The 16594-nt window shown below is 43.0% G+C and overlaps 2 protein-coding genes and 1 pseudogene across 17 annotated transcripts; 2 read left to right on the forward strand and 1 right to left on the reverse strand.

The window, feature by feature from the left end:
* Positions 1 to 880: 880 nt before the first annotated feature.
* On the forward strand, positions 881 to 6708 carry LOC102919789 (patr class I histocompatibility antigen, A-126 alpha chain-like). 16 transcript variants are annotated; one of them, XR_006066861.2, is made up of 10 exons: positions 881 to 1016; positions 1223 to 1492; positions 1704 to 1979; positions 2936 to 3211; positions 3316 to 3420; positions 4337 to 4369; positions 4505 to 4552; positions 4810 to 5009; positions 5155 to 5275; positions 5603 to 6632. XR_006066861.2 is itself a non-coding variant. In XM_015991209.3 (8 exons), the coding sequence occupies exons 1-7, from the start codon at positions 944 to 946 to the stop codon at positions 4546 to 4548; spliced, it is 1077 nt and encodes a 358-aa protein (XP_015846695.1). In that variant the 5' UTR covers positions 881 to 943; the 3' UTR covers positions 4549 to 4552; positions 5603 to 6708. The 16 variants fall into 16 exon arrangements, 5 of the variants coding, with proteins under 5 accessions (XP_015846695.1, XP_076414185.1, XP_076414182.1 ...); XR_006066860.2 differs by lacking the exon at positions 5155 to 5275 and having other exon boundaries at positions 5603 to 6708; XR_006066863.2 differs by lacking the exon at positions 5155 to 5275 and having other exon boundaries at positions 4934 to 5009; positions 5603 to 6708.
* Positions 6709 to 6826: 118 nt separating this feature from the next.
* On the forward strand, positions 6827 to 10801 carry LOC107400369 (olfactory receptor 11A1-like; annotated as a pseudogene).
* On the reverse strand, positions 10687 to 11616 carry LOC102919485 (olfactory receptor 1f45-like). The gene has a single exon (XM_006998342.3). It carries the CDS (start codon positions 11614 to 11616, stop codon positions 10687 to 10689), a length of 930 nt encoding a protein of 309 aa, XP_006998404.1.
* Positions 11617 to 16594: the final 4978 nt, after the last annotated feature.

The raw sequence follows: 16594 nt of genomic DNA on the forward strand, positions 1-16594 counted from the left end.
CTTCCAAATGTGACTGTTATTGGCAGACCTAACTCATATAAGTTATCTGTGGGGGGCTGGAGAGATGGCTCAGAGGTTAAGAGCATTGACTGTTCTCCCAGAGGTCTTGAGTTCAAGTCCCAGTACCCATGTGGTGGCCAAAACCATCTGTAATGAGATCTGGTACCCTCTTCTGTGTACATAATAAATAAATAAATCTTAAAAAAAAAAAAAAAAGTTATCTGTGGAGTCTGCCAAAGGACCCGGGTTTTATTCCCAGCCCTCACATCGCAATTCATGGGGTCTGTAATTCCAATTCCAGAGGATCCAATGCCCTCTTCTAGCCTCTGCTGGCACTGGGCACTCACATAAAGCACAGACATATATACGAAAACAGTGATACACATAAAACAAAAAACTGTTTTGGTTTTTTTGTTTGTTAGTTTGTTTGTTTCTTAAGAGAGTCTAGCAGGTCGATCTCAGTCCTCCGGGGTGGCCTTGATCTGGAGGTGGTGGGAATGGGGGGTGGGCTGGGGGGAAGGGGAGGGGGGCAGGAAGGGGGAGAACAAGGGAAACTGTGGCTGTTATGTAGAACTGAATAGTATTGTAAAATAAAAGAAAAAAAAAGAGCATACAAAGATCCTGAAATATTACAAGGGTTCCAGGAAATATGACAAGACGTACTCAGTGCAGGAGAACAGCAGCCAAGGTAAAACCCAGGTTGCAGCATTTGACTCTACTTGAAGAGAGTGGGTCAAAGAAGGGGGAAACCCAGCATTGAAGAGTTCCCCATTTCCTCGCAGTTTTCACTTCTTCATAACTCAACCTTTGTCGTATACTTTTGCATGGACACTGATGACACCTCCCCAATTCTCATTGCAATTGGGTGGCGGATACCCAGAGAATCCAATCAGCGTTACCCCAATTCCGGGATTTAAAGTGACGCCCGGGATACCCCGGAAGGATGGCGACTTTAGACTACAGGGCCCTCCTCCTGCTGTTGGTGGTCGCTCTGGCTGTTACCCATACTGGCGCCGGTGAGTTCAGGAGTCCGGAGGGAAACAACCTCTAAGGGGAGGAGCAACCGCATGGCGGGGAGGGGGGGGGGGCGGGGGGGCGGGGGGTGTCAGGCCCTCCTGCTCCCTTCTCCACCCGGCCTGAGCTTCCGCATCCCCACCTCCGCGCCAACGCTAACCTGCCCGGGTTCTCAGAGGGTCGTAGTCTCACCCCAAGCCGCCCCCAGGCTCCCACTCTCTGCGCTATTTCCACACCGCCCTGTCACGACCGGGCCCTGGGGAGCCCCAGTACATCTCTGTTGGCTACGTGGACGACAAGCAGTTCCAGCGGTGCGATAGCAATGAGGAGATCCCGAGAATGGAGCCACGTGCGCCGTGGATGGAGCGGGAAGGACCGGAGTATTGGGAAGAGCTGAAACACAAAGTGAAGAACATTGCACAAGAGGCTAGAGCGATCCTTCGGACCCTGCTCCGCTACTACAACCAGAGTGAAGACGGTGAGTGACCCCAGGCGTGGGTCGGAGGTCACAACTCCTACATGTCCCCACAGACAGCTCGAGTTGCCCTGGGTTCCAGGTTCGAGGTATGAAGGTAGGCTTCAGAGCCCTCAGAAACCCTGAACCCGGTTTCACTTTCAGTTTAGATCCAAATCCTGCAAATGGGTGGAGCGGGCCGGGTGGCCCAGGCTGACAGCCCTGTTGTTGCCAGGTTCTCACATCCTGCAGTGGATGGTTGGCTGCGATGTGGGGTCAGACATGCACCTTCTTGGCGCATACTATCAGTTCGCCTACGATGGCCGGGATTACATCACCCTGAACGAGGACCTGCGCTCCTGGACTGCCGGGGACATGGTGGCTCAGATCTCAAGGCGCAAGTTGGAGTCCGATGGTGCCGCAGAGTACTTCAGGGCCTATGTGGAGGGGGAGTGCCTGGAGCTGCTCCACAGATTCCTGCAGAATGGGAAGGAGACTCTGCAGCGAGCTGGTATGAAGAACAACTAGGAACCACTTTTAGTGAGCAAAGACATCCTCTCAACCCTAGGAGTGAGGGAGGCCCTAGTTGTCTGGGGAGGAAGGAAGTGCAGCATCAGCTGGAATACTGCCTCTTGCATCTGGAGGAGAAAGAGTGCTCCTGACTTTCCTGATCCCACATCAGAGAGTAACTCTCCCCAGAGCTCACCCTTCTTTCTGAACAGTTGAATCTGCCCCAGAATAGAAGAAGGAAACATCCCTGAAATAAGCAACCAAGCAATTCGATTCAATCTGCAGCCCATTGTGAACCATGTCCTCTCCCAGGCCTGGTTCTCTGCCCACCCTAATGTCTTTGGTGGTCAAGCTCCACCAATGCCGAGTCTCTCAGCCCAACCCAATCAGGACCAGAAGCGAGAAACCTGGAGTCTCCTACTTGGTACTGTCTCACCTTCTTAGTTAGGGTTTCTACTGCTACAAAGAAACATCATCTCAGGAAGTCAGGACAGGAACTCAAACAGGGCAGGAGCTGATGCAGAAGCCATGGAGGGGTGCTGCTTGCTGGCTTGCTCCTCATGGCTTCTCAGCCTGCATTCTTATAGAACCCAGGACCACCTGCCCAGGATGACACCACCTACAGTGGACTGGGCCCTCCCACATCAGTCACCAATTAAGAAATAACTTATACGCTTGCCTACACCCGATCTTATGGAGACGTTTTCTTAATTGAGATTTCCTACTCTCAGGTGACTTTAGCTTATATCGAGTTGACATAAAACTATCCAGCATACTCACCCTGATTCTAGAACATTCCAATAAATAGTTTATGCTAGACATCTGAATCTAGGCTCCGATATAGTGGTTGCACCCCTCCCTCACCCTAATTCTGTCTGTTCCAGAATGAGCCCTGACGAGTCCCCCCACCTCTGAAAAAAATGAAAAATGCTTGAAATTTCCAACTCTTCCCCTCAGACCCACCAAAGGCACATGTGGCCTATCACCCTGGATCTGAAGGTGACATCACCCTGAGATGCTGGGCCTTGGGCTTCTACCCTGCTGAGATCTCCCTGACCTGGCAGCGGGATGGGGAAGACTGGACTCAGGATATGGAGCTTGTGGAGACAAGGCCTTCAGGAGATGGGACCTTCCAGAAGTGGGCAGCTGTGGTGGTGCCTTCCGGGGAGGAGCAGAGATACACATGTCATGTGCACCATGAGGGCCTAACTGAGCCCCTCACCCTGAGATGGGGTAAGAATGGGTAAGGGCAACAGAGTCAGGGAAAGTAAGAGCCTAGATCAAGATCAGGGCTGAGAACTGGGGATCATGACCCTGACTTTCAACTCCTTTCCCAGAGAGATCCTCTCAATCCTCTATCCTCATCATCATCATCATTGCTGGTCTGGTTCTCCTCGGAACTGTGGTCACTACGGCTGTGGTGTGCAAGAAGAGGAGCTCAGGTAGGCAAAGGGGTGGCCTGAGTCTCCTTTCACACCTGCGGACTCCAGGTCTTAGGTAGAATTTTCCTTGCCTCCTCTCTGGGAAGGCCTTTGGCCCACCTTCTCAAATGACATAATTCATTGTATTTTATTGTCTGTCTATGAGTGTATGATGTGGGTGCTTGTGTGTATAGTCTAGCTATTCAGTGCAGCATGTGTGTGTAAGCCAGAGGTGTACTGTGTATCTTCCTTTATCTTTTCTGAGATGGGACCTCACCAATTTGCTTAGAAAAGCTAGACAGTAAACTCCAGGGATTCTCCTATTTGTGCCTCCCTAGTACTAGGATTACAGATGCAAACCAACCACATGCAGACTCAAAATACACAATTTAAACAATTTACTTCTAAATCCCAAATATTTAAATCTCAAAAGGTCAAAATTACAATTCTTGGAAAATATTTTTTAAAGACATTTACTTACATTTTTAAGAGGTTTTTACTTAAGGTACATTAAAGTATTACAGAACAGAGGCCACTGTATCCCATAAAGCAGGCAATAGCTTACATGTTTGCATGCACAAGCCCTCAGATACACTAATGAAAGTCACACTGAGCAACACAAACTAGGAAGCAGCATCACAAATAAATACTCACCTGGCCTAAGCCTCTGTGCTGGCGATCTACTGAAAAGTGCATGGGAAATAAAGGCCATATTCTTTTTCCAGGGTCAAAAGTCAGAGCAGAAGCTCACTGTTGAGAACAGTCCTCCAGAAGAGTTTGCTGCTCTTCCTTCCTCTCTCACCATGTTTCCACATCCTTCCCTGGTCTGCAGTCCTAGTTCTGGCAGCTTCCCTTGGGTTATGAGTAACCCCTTTCAATAGATCTTCGTGGCCCTGCTGCTTTTCCTGGCCTCTCACTCACTTTTTTCTTTCCACAGGTGAAAGAAGCATCAGTTATACTCAGACTGCCAGTAAGTATGGTGGGATATGGTCCTGATATGGGGCAGAGTCGACAGGAGCCTGTGGGGGAGCAGAGCCAGCCCATCACTCCTTCTTTATCCCCGTCTTCTGTGGGCTCTGATCAAGTCCCATTTGTTCCGCCCCAGGCAGGAACAGTGCTGAAGGCTCTGATGCTTCTGTCACCATTTAGAAAGGTAAGATCTTGCAGGGACTAACCTGTGACATGTAGTGGGACAGAGCACAGACTCCTGGGTTATAACTCTAAAAATTGGGACATTTTGAGTTGAGCTCTTCAGAGTGTCACCATTCCCAGAGAATAGTCTGAATCTCTTCCTGTTTTTTTCTACAGTATGAAACTGCTGCCTTGTGTGGTTCTGAGTCTTATAGGATGTGTTCAGATCTCTCCTTCTCCACTAGGACTCCAGGAGTCTCCCAATTTCTCTTTCTGCAGTTGGCATCTCACTCTGTCTCCTGTCAGCACAATGTGATGAAGTGGGCAGCTGACACCAACTCTGAGGCCTGAGTCTCTTCCCCATGCCTGTGTCTTATCCCCAGTCTCTCCTGTTTTACCACAGGCAGAGATGGGACTTCCCCATTCCTCATGGAACTTCAGGTTTCTCTAAGCTGTGGCTTCCTATTTCCCTACTGAAAGTAAGGATGTAGATATAGCTTTATTGTTTTTAACTTCTAGGTGTGGTTTGTTGGGTCATTAAGAGAGGAAGATTTGCAAAATTGACAGAAAATAAACCTGAAAACTTCCAAAACCCATGTGTTTAATATATTTAATCTGCTATAGGTGGGCAGGAGAAGTCTGGAGAGCAGAGTGTGGCTAGATTTTGTCAGTGCTGCATATGTGGGCGTGGATGCAGTCATCTCCTCTGCCCTTGAACCTCAGCAGAATGAAATGGATTTGGCAGGTGATATCATGTAACATATTTAATGTCTAGAGAATTGATGAAGCCACCTAAGGAATGACTAAGATGAGAAAGGGAACAAGGATTGAGCCCTGAGGCTCTTGTACTAGCAGTTTCATTAGATCTTGGTTGTTGTCTGTACAGAGCTTTTGTATTGACAGTTATCTAAAATACAGTGATGAGTTATAACTTTCATGGATTTTTTACCCTAGTAATTTTAATGCTTCAGGATTTCACTATGCCCCATTTCCTCCATTGGAATGGTAGAGTAAATTCTGTGCCATTGTATATAAGAAGTATGTGATTTGCTTTTTGCTTTTGATTTTACAGAGGATTCCAAAGAAGAAATCTCCTTGAGTCTCAGAAGAAACTTTGGACTTAGAAATCTTAAACTGTATAGAGACTGTGAAAAACTATGGGGCCTTTCGAAATTGGACTAAACACATTTTGCATATGATATGGCCACAAGCCTATGGGCTTCATGGAATGGAATGTGGTGGTTTGAATAAGAATGGCCCCCATAGGCTCAAGTATTTGAATATTTGGTCCCCAGGTGGTGGAACTGTTTGAGAAGGATTAAGAGGTGTGGCGTTGTTGGAAGAGGTGTGTCACTGGGGCTGGGTTTTGAGGGTTAAAATGTCCACACTATTCCTAGTTAGCTTTCCCTGCCTCCTGACTGTGTCTCCAGATGTAAGCTTCAGCTACTGCTCCAGAACCATCCCAACCTGCCTCCTGCCATGCTCCACAAAATGGTAACCATGGCTCTAACACTTTGCAACTGTGAGCCCCCAATTAATTGTTTTCTTTTATACGTTGACTTTGTCATGGTATTTTTGCATGACAATAGAAAAGTAACTAAACAGATGAATCCACTCATTGGTCATCCAATGTAGAGTGGTCAGCCCTGAAACCACATATACATAAACAACAAACATGGACTTGGAAGATTTCATATGTGTATATATAAACATATACATACATAGTATTTTAACAATAATCAAAGAAAAAGTGGCTATCAAGTTGAGCATCGAGAAGGGATTCAGGAGAGTTCAAGGGAGGGTAAAACTGGAATGGGCTGAAGCAGTGGTTCTCAACCTTTCTAATACTGTGACTCTTTAATGCAGCACCTAATATGGCAAGCCACACTATAAGATTATTTTGTTGCAGTGGGAACATAGGCTCTTTCCAACTCTTTTACTGGCTTTAGGGGCACTACTCCTCATACTAGGTTGCCTTGCCCAGCCTTAATACATGGGAAAGGTGCTTAGTCTTATTGCAACTTGATATGCCATATTTTGTTGATTATCATGGGGGACCTGCCCTTTCCTAAACAGAAACAGAGGAATGAATTGAGGTGTGGGAAAAGGGGGGGGGTGTGGGGAAAGGGATTGAGGACAGGAAGGAGGGGAAACTGACAGGGATGTAAAATAAATTTATTTTTAAAAATCATTTTGTTGTTACTTCATAACTGTAATTTTGTTACTATAATGAATTATAATGTAAATATCTGATATGCAGGATATCTGATATGCAACCCCCAGGGGGTCATGTTATGACCCACAGGTTGAGAACCATTGGAAGGGAGGAAGAGGACAAAAGAAAGTGATGTAGTTCTATTTCAATTAAAAACCTATTTTAAAAGAAAAAGACAAGAGACATTGTCAAGGGAGTTGATGAGACTTCAGCAACAACAACATGGAGTCCAGAGAAGTTGTTGAAGTAAAGATGACTAAGAAACAGTGACCATGATATCTCAGCAGAATTTCTTATTCACTTGTAACATTTGGGGGTGGTTTTTGCAAGGTGAAAGTTTGTGGTTGAGAGATACATTTAGTGGGCATTTGGAAGATGTTACAAGTTATACATGAAGGAAACTGTGATTGACTATACAGATTATGGTGTTAGAATTGCATTTAAAGGTCTGGAAATACCAGAATTATGAGTTTGGTTAAACAAGAAGTTTATACAATGAAAGAGTTGGAGGAAGGATGAAATCTAGGGAAGCAGTAATTTTTTTTAAGGATGTGGGGCTGGAGAGATGGCTCAGCAGTTAAGAACACTGACTGCTCTTCTAGAGGAAGCAGTTTTGATTACCAGCACTCATGGAGCAGCTCACAACCATCTGTAACTCCAGACACCCTCTTCTAGTCTCCAGGTACTAGGCATGCATATATGATGTACAGGCATATATGCAGGCCAAAAAAAACCCTCTTGTACATAAAATAAAAGGAAAAAAATTAAAGAAGAAAGAAAGAACAGGAATAGGTGCAAGGTAAGTTAAGCCATCCTCATTTTGCACATTCTCTGCATCATCTTGTAGCCCTATCAGTTATAGGATTGCAATGGAAAGCAGAGATACACTAAAATTTCTCCAGTTACTATCAAGCAGAAAACTGAATGACTCCATGGAAAATGTCTCCACAAGAAACTAAACTATCACTGAGTTTATATCCCTTGACTTCCATGAAGACCCTCTGGTTTGTGTGTTCATTATCATCTATGCGTCCATCACAGGGAACATGCTCTTTGTAGTGGTGGTAGACAGTTCTCAGAGGATTCACACCCCCATTTATTTCTTTCTGGTGAGCCTGTCCTTTGAGATCCTTTAGCCCTCCACAGTGGTGCCCAAAATGTTGGAGGGCTTCCTACAGGAGTCTGCCATCTTTGTGACCGGCTGCTTGTTCTAGTTCTTCATCTTTGGCTTTCAGGCTATGGATGAGTGTTTTCTTCTGTCTGTGGTATTTGATCACTACCCTACAATACCCACTCCTGATGGGGCCTCAATGGTGTCTGGGATTGGTGCTCATAGTCTGGCTGTCTGGCTTCATAGTAGGACTGATTGTTGCTATGGTGGTCCCCCTGAGATTCTGTGGCCCCAACCAAGTTGACCACTTTTACTATGATTTCTCACTTTTGATGGTCCTGGCCTGCTCAGATACTGGAGTGGCCTAGGTGACTACATTTGTTCTTTCTGTTTTCTTCCTGACTGTCCCCTTTGGGCAGGTTCTGATATCCTATGCTCAGATTGTAGTGACTGTGCTATGTTGTGTGGTAATCTTTTTGTACACTGTGAAGATGTGTCTCTGCCAAGGCACCTTCTGATTGGTTTAATAAAGAGCTGAACAGCCAATAGCTAAGCAGGAGAGGATAGGTGGGACTTCTGGGGAGGGAGAGGAACTTGGGGGAAGAATCTGGTATAAGAGATTTGCCAATGAGACTCGGTGAAAGTCAGACATAAGCTGTATTGAAGAAAGGTAATGAGTCAAGTGGCAGAATGTACATTAATATAAATGGGTTAATTTAAGTTATAAGAGCTAGTTGGGAGCAAGCCTAAGCTAAGGCCAAGCTTTCATACTTAATAAGAAGTCTCTGTGTCATTATTTGGGAGCTGTTGGTCCAAAGAAAGTCTGGCTTCTCTGGAGCCAGAAGAACAAAGGCTTTCTCTACATGCTCCTCCCATCTGACTATGGTGTCCATAGTCTATAGAACACTCATGGTCTTTCATATTGTGCCCATTGTCCATTCCCAGCTCCTCACCAAGGTTGTTGTCCTGCTCTACACAGTGGTCACTCCCATCTTCAACCCCGTCATCTATACCTTGAGGAACCAGGAGGTACATCAGGCACTAAGAAGGCTTCTCTACTGCAAAGCAACTGAAGTGACCTAAGGAGAGCAGTGAAGATTTTCTATTGGACTTTAAGGGTCTTGCTTGAAAAGTCTCCCACAATGGGCTGGGGATGAGTACTTCATTCTTTCCCAGAATTTCCCTTTAGGTCTTCTGAATTATGCCCAAGAGAAAGATAATAGTTCAACAATTTTCAAATGTTAATTTAAAAAATTATGTAAACTACTTTGAGTTGTTTATTGGATACACCATAAATAGTACACTGATTCAATCATTAGTGTAGACATGTACTAAATTGTCACTCTGTAGCCTGTTGCTATATGTGGTACTGCTACTAATAATTAGTGAAAGGAAAATTATAGAAACAAAACACCAATACAGAAACAAATCTAGAGCAATGCTCATTTATATTATTGTAGTATGACATTTGATGTGTGTAGATGTAACCAACTATCTTATTAAATAAGAAACACAGAACCAATGTAAAAGAGAAAGCCAAGAGGTCAGAGCTCAGAGCTAAAACCTTACCCTTCCTGCGGTGCTTCTACCTCTGTGAAAAGAGAGCTACTTCCTGTGTGTTTGTCCTTAATATAGTCTTTCTGTTCTGCCTTCTCATTGGTTGTAAACCCAAACACATGACTGCCTCGTCACTGCCTGTAAGTATAGCCCTCCAGGTTTTAAAGGCATATGTCTCCAATGCTGGCTGTATCCCTGAACACACAGAGATCTATGGGATTAAAGGCGTGCGCCACTACCGCCACGCTCTTTCTATGGCTCTAATAGCTCTGACCCCGGGAAACTTTATTTATTAACATACATTGAAAATCACATTTCAGTACAAATAAAATACCACCACAGAAGTGTTCTTTCCTATTGTGTGTATTTGGGTTTGAGCATGCAAATTTGATGATGGAATTTGCAATTTGCTTTCCCACAAAATGTTACATCATAAGTAACTTTACACATATCATACATATACACATACAACAACAACAGTAATAAATTATATTAAAAGGAATCCTGTAAGATATTCTCCAATATTGACCTAGGTTATGGTCAGCCTCACCAGCTTCCTGGCCTCTTACTTATGATTTAATTTCTGTGAACTCTACAGCTCCCTTTAACATGATTTGTCAGTAGCATCCAATTTCAGGACAATAAGGATATCAGGGAGATGTTGTTACTAAAGCACTGGTAGAAATTCTAATAATTAGCAAATGATTGTACTGGTTGCAGTGGATATTCATGCTTCAAGAACATGAGTGTAAGACAAAGAATGGCAAACACAACATAGTGTTATTTCCAATAGATCATTGATTTGTTACTTTTCTTGTTGCTGTGACAAAATACCTGGCAGAAGTGATTTAGGATTGAAAGTTTTATTTTACTCATGGTTTGAAGAATACAGTACATGAGAATGAGGAAGGCCTGGCAGCAGGAGGATGGGGTGGCAGGTCATGTCTGTGGTCAACGAGCAAAGAGAGGTGAATATAATGACATTAAGGTAGGTTTTTCCATTTGCTCTTTATAATAAGTCCAGGACCATTCTATGGAACAAGTGATGCCACCCACATTCAGGATGAGTCTTCTCTCCTCAGTGAAATCCCTCCAGAGAATCCTCACAGACATGCCCAGATATGTATGTTCTAGATGATTACAAATCCAGTCAAGTTAACACTGAAGATTAGTCATAGCAATCATACAATTCTCCCATGAGCCATTGTGTTAACTGACTCACTTTGCATGTGTGGTAGTGATGTGGGGTGTGATCCTTTCTGAGTGATGATCCTTAGCCCTGAGACTTCTCCATGTTCAGAAATTTTCTCAGTGAACTCTTAACATCCTTATTTCTCAGACTATAAATGAAGGGGTTCAGAGTGGGAGTTACCAGGGTATACATGACAGCAGCTACCACCTCCCCAGATGAGTGAGAACTAGATGGGGGCTTCAGGTATGTGGCAAAGACTGTACTGTAGAAGAGGAGGACCATAGAGAGGTGGGAACTGCATGTGGCCAGGGCTTTCCTTTTCCCCTGTGCTGATGAAACCCTAGCCACAGCATAGAAAATACAACCATAAGAACTTAAAATGCAGAGAAGTGCACCTAGTCCTAAAACCCCAGCCAAAGCCATCATCAGGGACTCATTGAGTTGGGTATTGGAGCAGGAAAGCCGTAAAAGAGGGCCAAAATCACAGAAAAAATGAGGAATCTCTTGGTTGTTAGGAAAAAATAACTGGGAGATCAACAAGGTATGGACCAGAGACACACAATGAGCTACTCCCCATGACCCACTAGCCAGAACCCCACATCTGCAAGAAGTCATTAGAAGTGGGTAGTGCAGTGGGTGGCAGATGGCAGCATAGCGGTCGATAGCCATGACCGCCAGAAGTAGGTTATCCATGTCCGCAAAAACAGCAAAGAAGTACAACTGAGTCAGACATCCAGAGAATGAGATTGATCCATCTCCAGTCCACAAAGTCTCCAGCATTTTGGGGGTTGTGGTAGTAATGAAACAAAGATCAATGAGGGAGAGCTGACTGAGGAAGAAATACATAGGGGTGTGGAGGTGGACATCAGCACCAATAGCTAATAGAAGTAGCAGGTTCCCTAGGAGGCCCAGCAAGTAGAGAGCTAGAAAGATGCTAAAGAGAGGCTGCCATCTCTCTTGGTCTCTGGACAGTCCTAAGAGGATAAAGCCAGGAGCCTGACTGCAGTTCATACTGAGTCTTGTGTTTCATGAAAAAATTGGTATGGAGACAATTCACTCACTGGGGGCAAAAATGGACATCAACCCAGACCTGGTCCCTTGGCAATGGGTCTCTCTCACAGCACCAACTGAGCAGTGGAAACTAAAATAGCTAACAAGGACATGACTTGGAGTTCATTAAAAATGGGGAGACATAAGACAATTTGTGGATGGGCAGTGGCTTCCTGGAATTCTCTAGGTGAAAGCTGTGCTTTTTCAACTGTGTGTTACGTGATAGAATAACTACTTTCCTGTGAATCTTTTTTACTCTGATTCCATTGAAGGCAGAGGCTACATCTTAGTACTTAACAGTGCTTTGCACACAGTGTCCATCCACAGAGTCATCGCTCTGGTTGCAGCTCCAGCTGATTAGGGAGAGTACTGCTGTTTTCCTGAGTGACTTGCTGTGACCACAGTTGCCTCATCTAACGTGTTGTTCACAGTGCTGCCAAGACAGTTCCTTCAAAAAATAGAATCACATAACTTACTTGCTTACAAGCAGTTACCTGGGTAACTATACTTTTTAGGAGACTTTATTAGTCTTTGTGTGACTTCTAACGGTCTCAGTGTTTTGATTTGGGGATGTCTTATCAACTCTATCATACCTCACTGTCCACATTCAATGTGTCATCAGCAAGTCACAACTCTCTGCTGTGAGATGTTCTGTATATTAAATGTGTTGCTCTGATTGGTTAATAAATAAAACACTCATTGGCCAGTAGCCAGGCAAAAAAAAATATAAATGGGACAAGGGAAAAAAATTCTAAAAAGTAAAAGACAGAGACAAAGAGATGCTGCCAGCCGCTGCCATAAAAAAATGTTAAGACACCAGTAAGCCATGAGCCATGTGACAACTTATAGATTAATAAAAATAGACTAATTTAAGATATAAAAACAGCTAGCTAAAAGCCTGTCATGGTCATACAGTTTATAAGTAATATAAGTCTCTGTGTGTTTACTTGGTTGGGTCTGAGCAGCTGCAGGACTGGCGGGTGAGAGAGATTTGTCCTGACCATGGGCCAGACAAAAAACTCTTAACTGCAACTCTCGTTACCAGTTTTCCATCTTGGTCAGTTTCTGTTGCTAGTGAAATGCTGCAAACTAAGTAACAAAAAAAGATTTATTTTGAATCATAGGTCAAGGAAAAAGATAGGAGAACCCATTTTGGTGGAGTCTGAGACAGCGAGAGCAACACACAGCAAGATGTGGGAAGTGTGTGTGTGTGTGTGTGTGTGTGTGTGTGTGTGTGTGTGTGTGTGTGTGTGTGAGAGAGAGAGAGAGAGAGAGAGAGAGAGAGAGAGAGAGACAGAGACAGAGACAGAGAGAGACAGAGAGAGAGAGAGAAAGACTTCTGGTAGCTCTTCTTACGCCATTATTATTTAATCATGGTGTGTTTACCTAATCCAAGAGACAACCAAAAGTTCTACCACAGTCAGACTCAGTTTCCACCATCTCAGTACCTCACTGAGCTTTTAGATGACTTGAAGAGAAAACACCTGGTTTCAACCATAGGGCTCATCCTTACAAGCTCAGTTTCTTTCCTGGGATGTCTTCTTATGCGCCCCCACAGATTACCACAAGTGTGATAGGGAGAAAGTAACCATATATATTTTGTTTAAATATTTAGTAAGTTTTAAGTTAGTATGTGTCTCCTTCCCAAGGAAATGAGGTATATTATGATTGAAGAGCAAAATTTTTTTTTTTTTTTTTTTTTTTTTTTTTTTTACCCTGTGTAGCTTTGCGCCTTTCCTGGAACTCACTTGGTAGCCCAGGCTGGCCTCGAACTCACAGAGATCCGCCTGGCTCTGCCTCCCGAGTGCTGGGACTAAAGGCGTGCGCCACCACCGCCCGGCTGAAGAGCAAAATCTTATTTGCCTCTTCAAAGTGCTTGTCATTAAAAAAAATGCTTGTTATAAAAAAAAATACTTACCAAGAAATGGATAAATTGGCTAACAGAGATTAGAGGCAGAAGTAGGAATTTCACTGTCCTCTTCTGTGGTTCATTTTATTTTAGTAATTCAGGAAAGAAACACCTTTGTTCTAGGCATTGTCCTGCTAACATGACTTGAAAACATAGGTGCATCTATTTCTTTCATTCTCTCATATCTAGACAGTGTTATAACATTGTTCTCCGATGTTATAACATTTCAGTGTTATAAAATTTTCCTCATTTAAGTCCCTTGCTCACCTTTTCTTTTCTTACCTTAACTGGATATTTTCTCATTAATTCACTCAAAGCTTATTACACCAACAGTATAAATGGCTACACTCATTGTAGGCAGACTACTATAACTCAAGCTGCAAACATTTTACAGAATTATGTACTTTCTATTTTTGCCTTGATTTTCTATTGCTCAAATACCTCTAGCATCTCTTGTTTCCTATTAATTACATACCTATTTGCCTGGTTACCAGGAACTCCTATGTGTGCCTCTGCCTACCTCTTCCACCGCGAGTGAGGCAGTATTTTTCTGGCTGGTCACCCATCATTTCACTAATTGTCATTCCTGACATCATGCACTCTTGTTAACCTGAACCCATTATTACCAGGGCTTCAAGACTATGTTATAATTTTATCTTCTTCCCCATGATTAAATCACTATTTAATACTTTACCTTTTATTATCTTATCTCTTCTTAAATACATAGACAGGATGATCTGGTGCTTATGTTGATATAGTCTGAAGGGGTTTTCCAATTACTGTAACATATAAATTTTCTCTTTTCAGTTAAGTTGTGAATTTCCTGAAAATAAAAACCATAATTTATTTTTTTAAAGTCAATGAATGCATGCCTTTTGTATGGAGTATTACTGGTCTTCAGTATAAGATGTCAGTCTGGAAGTTGCCTCCATATGATCTTGTCAAGGAAAGTCAGAATAAGAAAAATGTTATTCTGTTCCAAAGAAAATAATGACTTTGAAAACCCACCAAGGAAATGAAAGGGTACCTTTAAAGTGTGGGGAAATATATCATGCACTACTGAGAAGTAAGCTGACAGAGAGGCTGCTCCAACACTTTGTCCCATTTTATCTTCTTTATTTTTTATCTATTTTATCATTTTTTCTTTTTCTTTGTTTTTTCTCTCTTCCTTCCTTCCTTTCTTTCTTTTTTGTATATTTCCCCTTCTTTTTACACCTCAGCAGTGTTTTTGCTTTACTGTATTTTCTACTTAATTGTGTTTTTACTCTTTCTTCCTAGTAAGGAAGGATATGGAGTCTGAACTAGCCATCTTTTGTAGCCAGGCAAGGCTTCCAGTGGAAGCCTGGGGTTGAGTTGTTGGCCAAGGGGGAGACTCCCCAAACAACACAGGCTGATGCAAAGACAGAGGGTCACTCTCAGAAAACTGACAGCAGGGTCCCACTGGCAAGGACAATATCCACGCATCTCATTGAATGTAGAGAGGTTAAGCTGATATGTACATGAAACTTTCATCCCTATGTTTCAATTTCTTCGATGCAGGAAGATATTCTGCAGGCTACTGAAAGAAAAATGTGGACACCAACTGAGCCCCAAAACCTTCAACCTACAATCTGTTCTGCCTGCAAGATGTGCCAGGACAACGGTGGCACAGAACTTATGGAAGTGGCCAACCAATGGCTGCTTTAACTTGAGGCCTACATCACAAAAGGGAGTACATGCCCAACACTGCCTGGATGGCCAGGAACCAGAGACTGGATAGCCCCAGAGACCAAGAGTAGAGCCAAACATGACTCGCCAAAAACAAAAACAAAAACAAAAAAAATCAGTGAAATGATTCCTAATGATATTCTACCATACACATAGATGGGTGCCTTGTCCAGTCATCATCAGAGAAGCTTTCTCTTGAAGCACACAGGAGTGGATGCAGAAACCCACAGCCAGACATTATGCAGAGAGAGTCTAAACTAGAGATCTTCCTCTAATCCTTACCCTTGGAGCTTGGGGAACCCATGGAAGAGGAGATGAAAAATTTTAGGAGTCATAAGGGATAGAGGACACAGGAGAACATGGCCAACTGAATCAACTAAGCAGGGCTCACATGAACTCACAGAATGAAACAGCAAGTACAGGGCCTGCATGGGTCTGCACCAGGTCCTCTCTATGTTATGGTTGTTAGCTTAATGTTTTGTGGGACTAACAGTAGGAGTGGGTGTGTGTCTAGCTCTTTTGCCTGCTCTTGGGACTCTTTTCCTCCTATTTGGTTGCCTTGTCCAGCTTCGATATAAGGGCCTTTGCCTTGTCTTATTGTATCTTGTTTTGTCATGTGTGGTTATTGTATCTTGTAGGCCTGCTCCTTTCTGAAGTGGAGAGGAGAGAAGGGTAAGACGAAGGGAGTGGAAAGTGTGGTCGGGATGTATTATATGAAAGAAGGATCTATTTTCAATGAAGAAAGAAAATATGGTACATGTGCATAATGAGATTGTAATCACTATAAATAATAATGAGATAAAATTTTCAAGGAAGTAATGGTTCTGAAAATTATTATATTAAATGAAGTGGTATGAGCTCAGAAAAGCTAAAGCCTCAATTCTTCCTCAAATGTAGATTCTAGCTTGTAATGTACATATGTAAGTGTTTGAATTAGTGTAAATGTATGTAGATAAAGCCTTAAATACCATAAAGAGGACCCAAGCAGAATTTTTTTTAAGAGAAAGAGAGAATGACTGTTTTTGTGGTGCTTTAGGAGCACATATTCTTCACTCAAAAAATGTGGGGAATTGAGTCCTAGTTGGAAGATGTAATTTTAGTTGTTTCTGGTTGTAACTTTGTGCTGTACAGTAAAGGCATATAAGTTAAGAATTAAACTTTTAAAAGCAGCTGAGTCATGTTATGCTAACTGGAAATGATAAACTATATCTGAAAGACAAAAAATCCATGTAGTATGACCACAGTATTCTTTTTGCACTTTTCTTTTCATTTATATGTTCATTAACTTCTAGCTGCTCACAGTATATAGATGTCCTAATAGAC

The sequence above is a fragment of the Peromyscus maniculatus genome, chromosome 21 (assembly GCF_049852395.1).
Source record: "Peromyscus maniculatus bairdii isolate BWxNUB_F1_BW_parent chromosome 21, HU_Pman_BW_mat_3.1, whole genome shotgun sequence".
Lineage (NCBI taxonomy): Eukaryota > Metazoa > Chordata > Mammalia > Rodentia > Cricetidae > Peromyscus > Peromyscus maniculatus.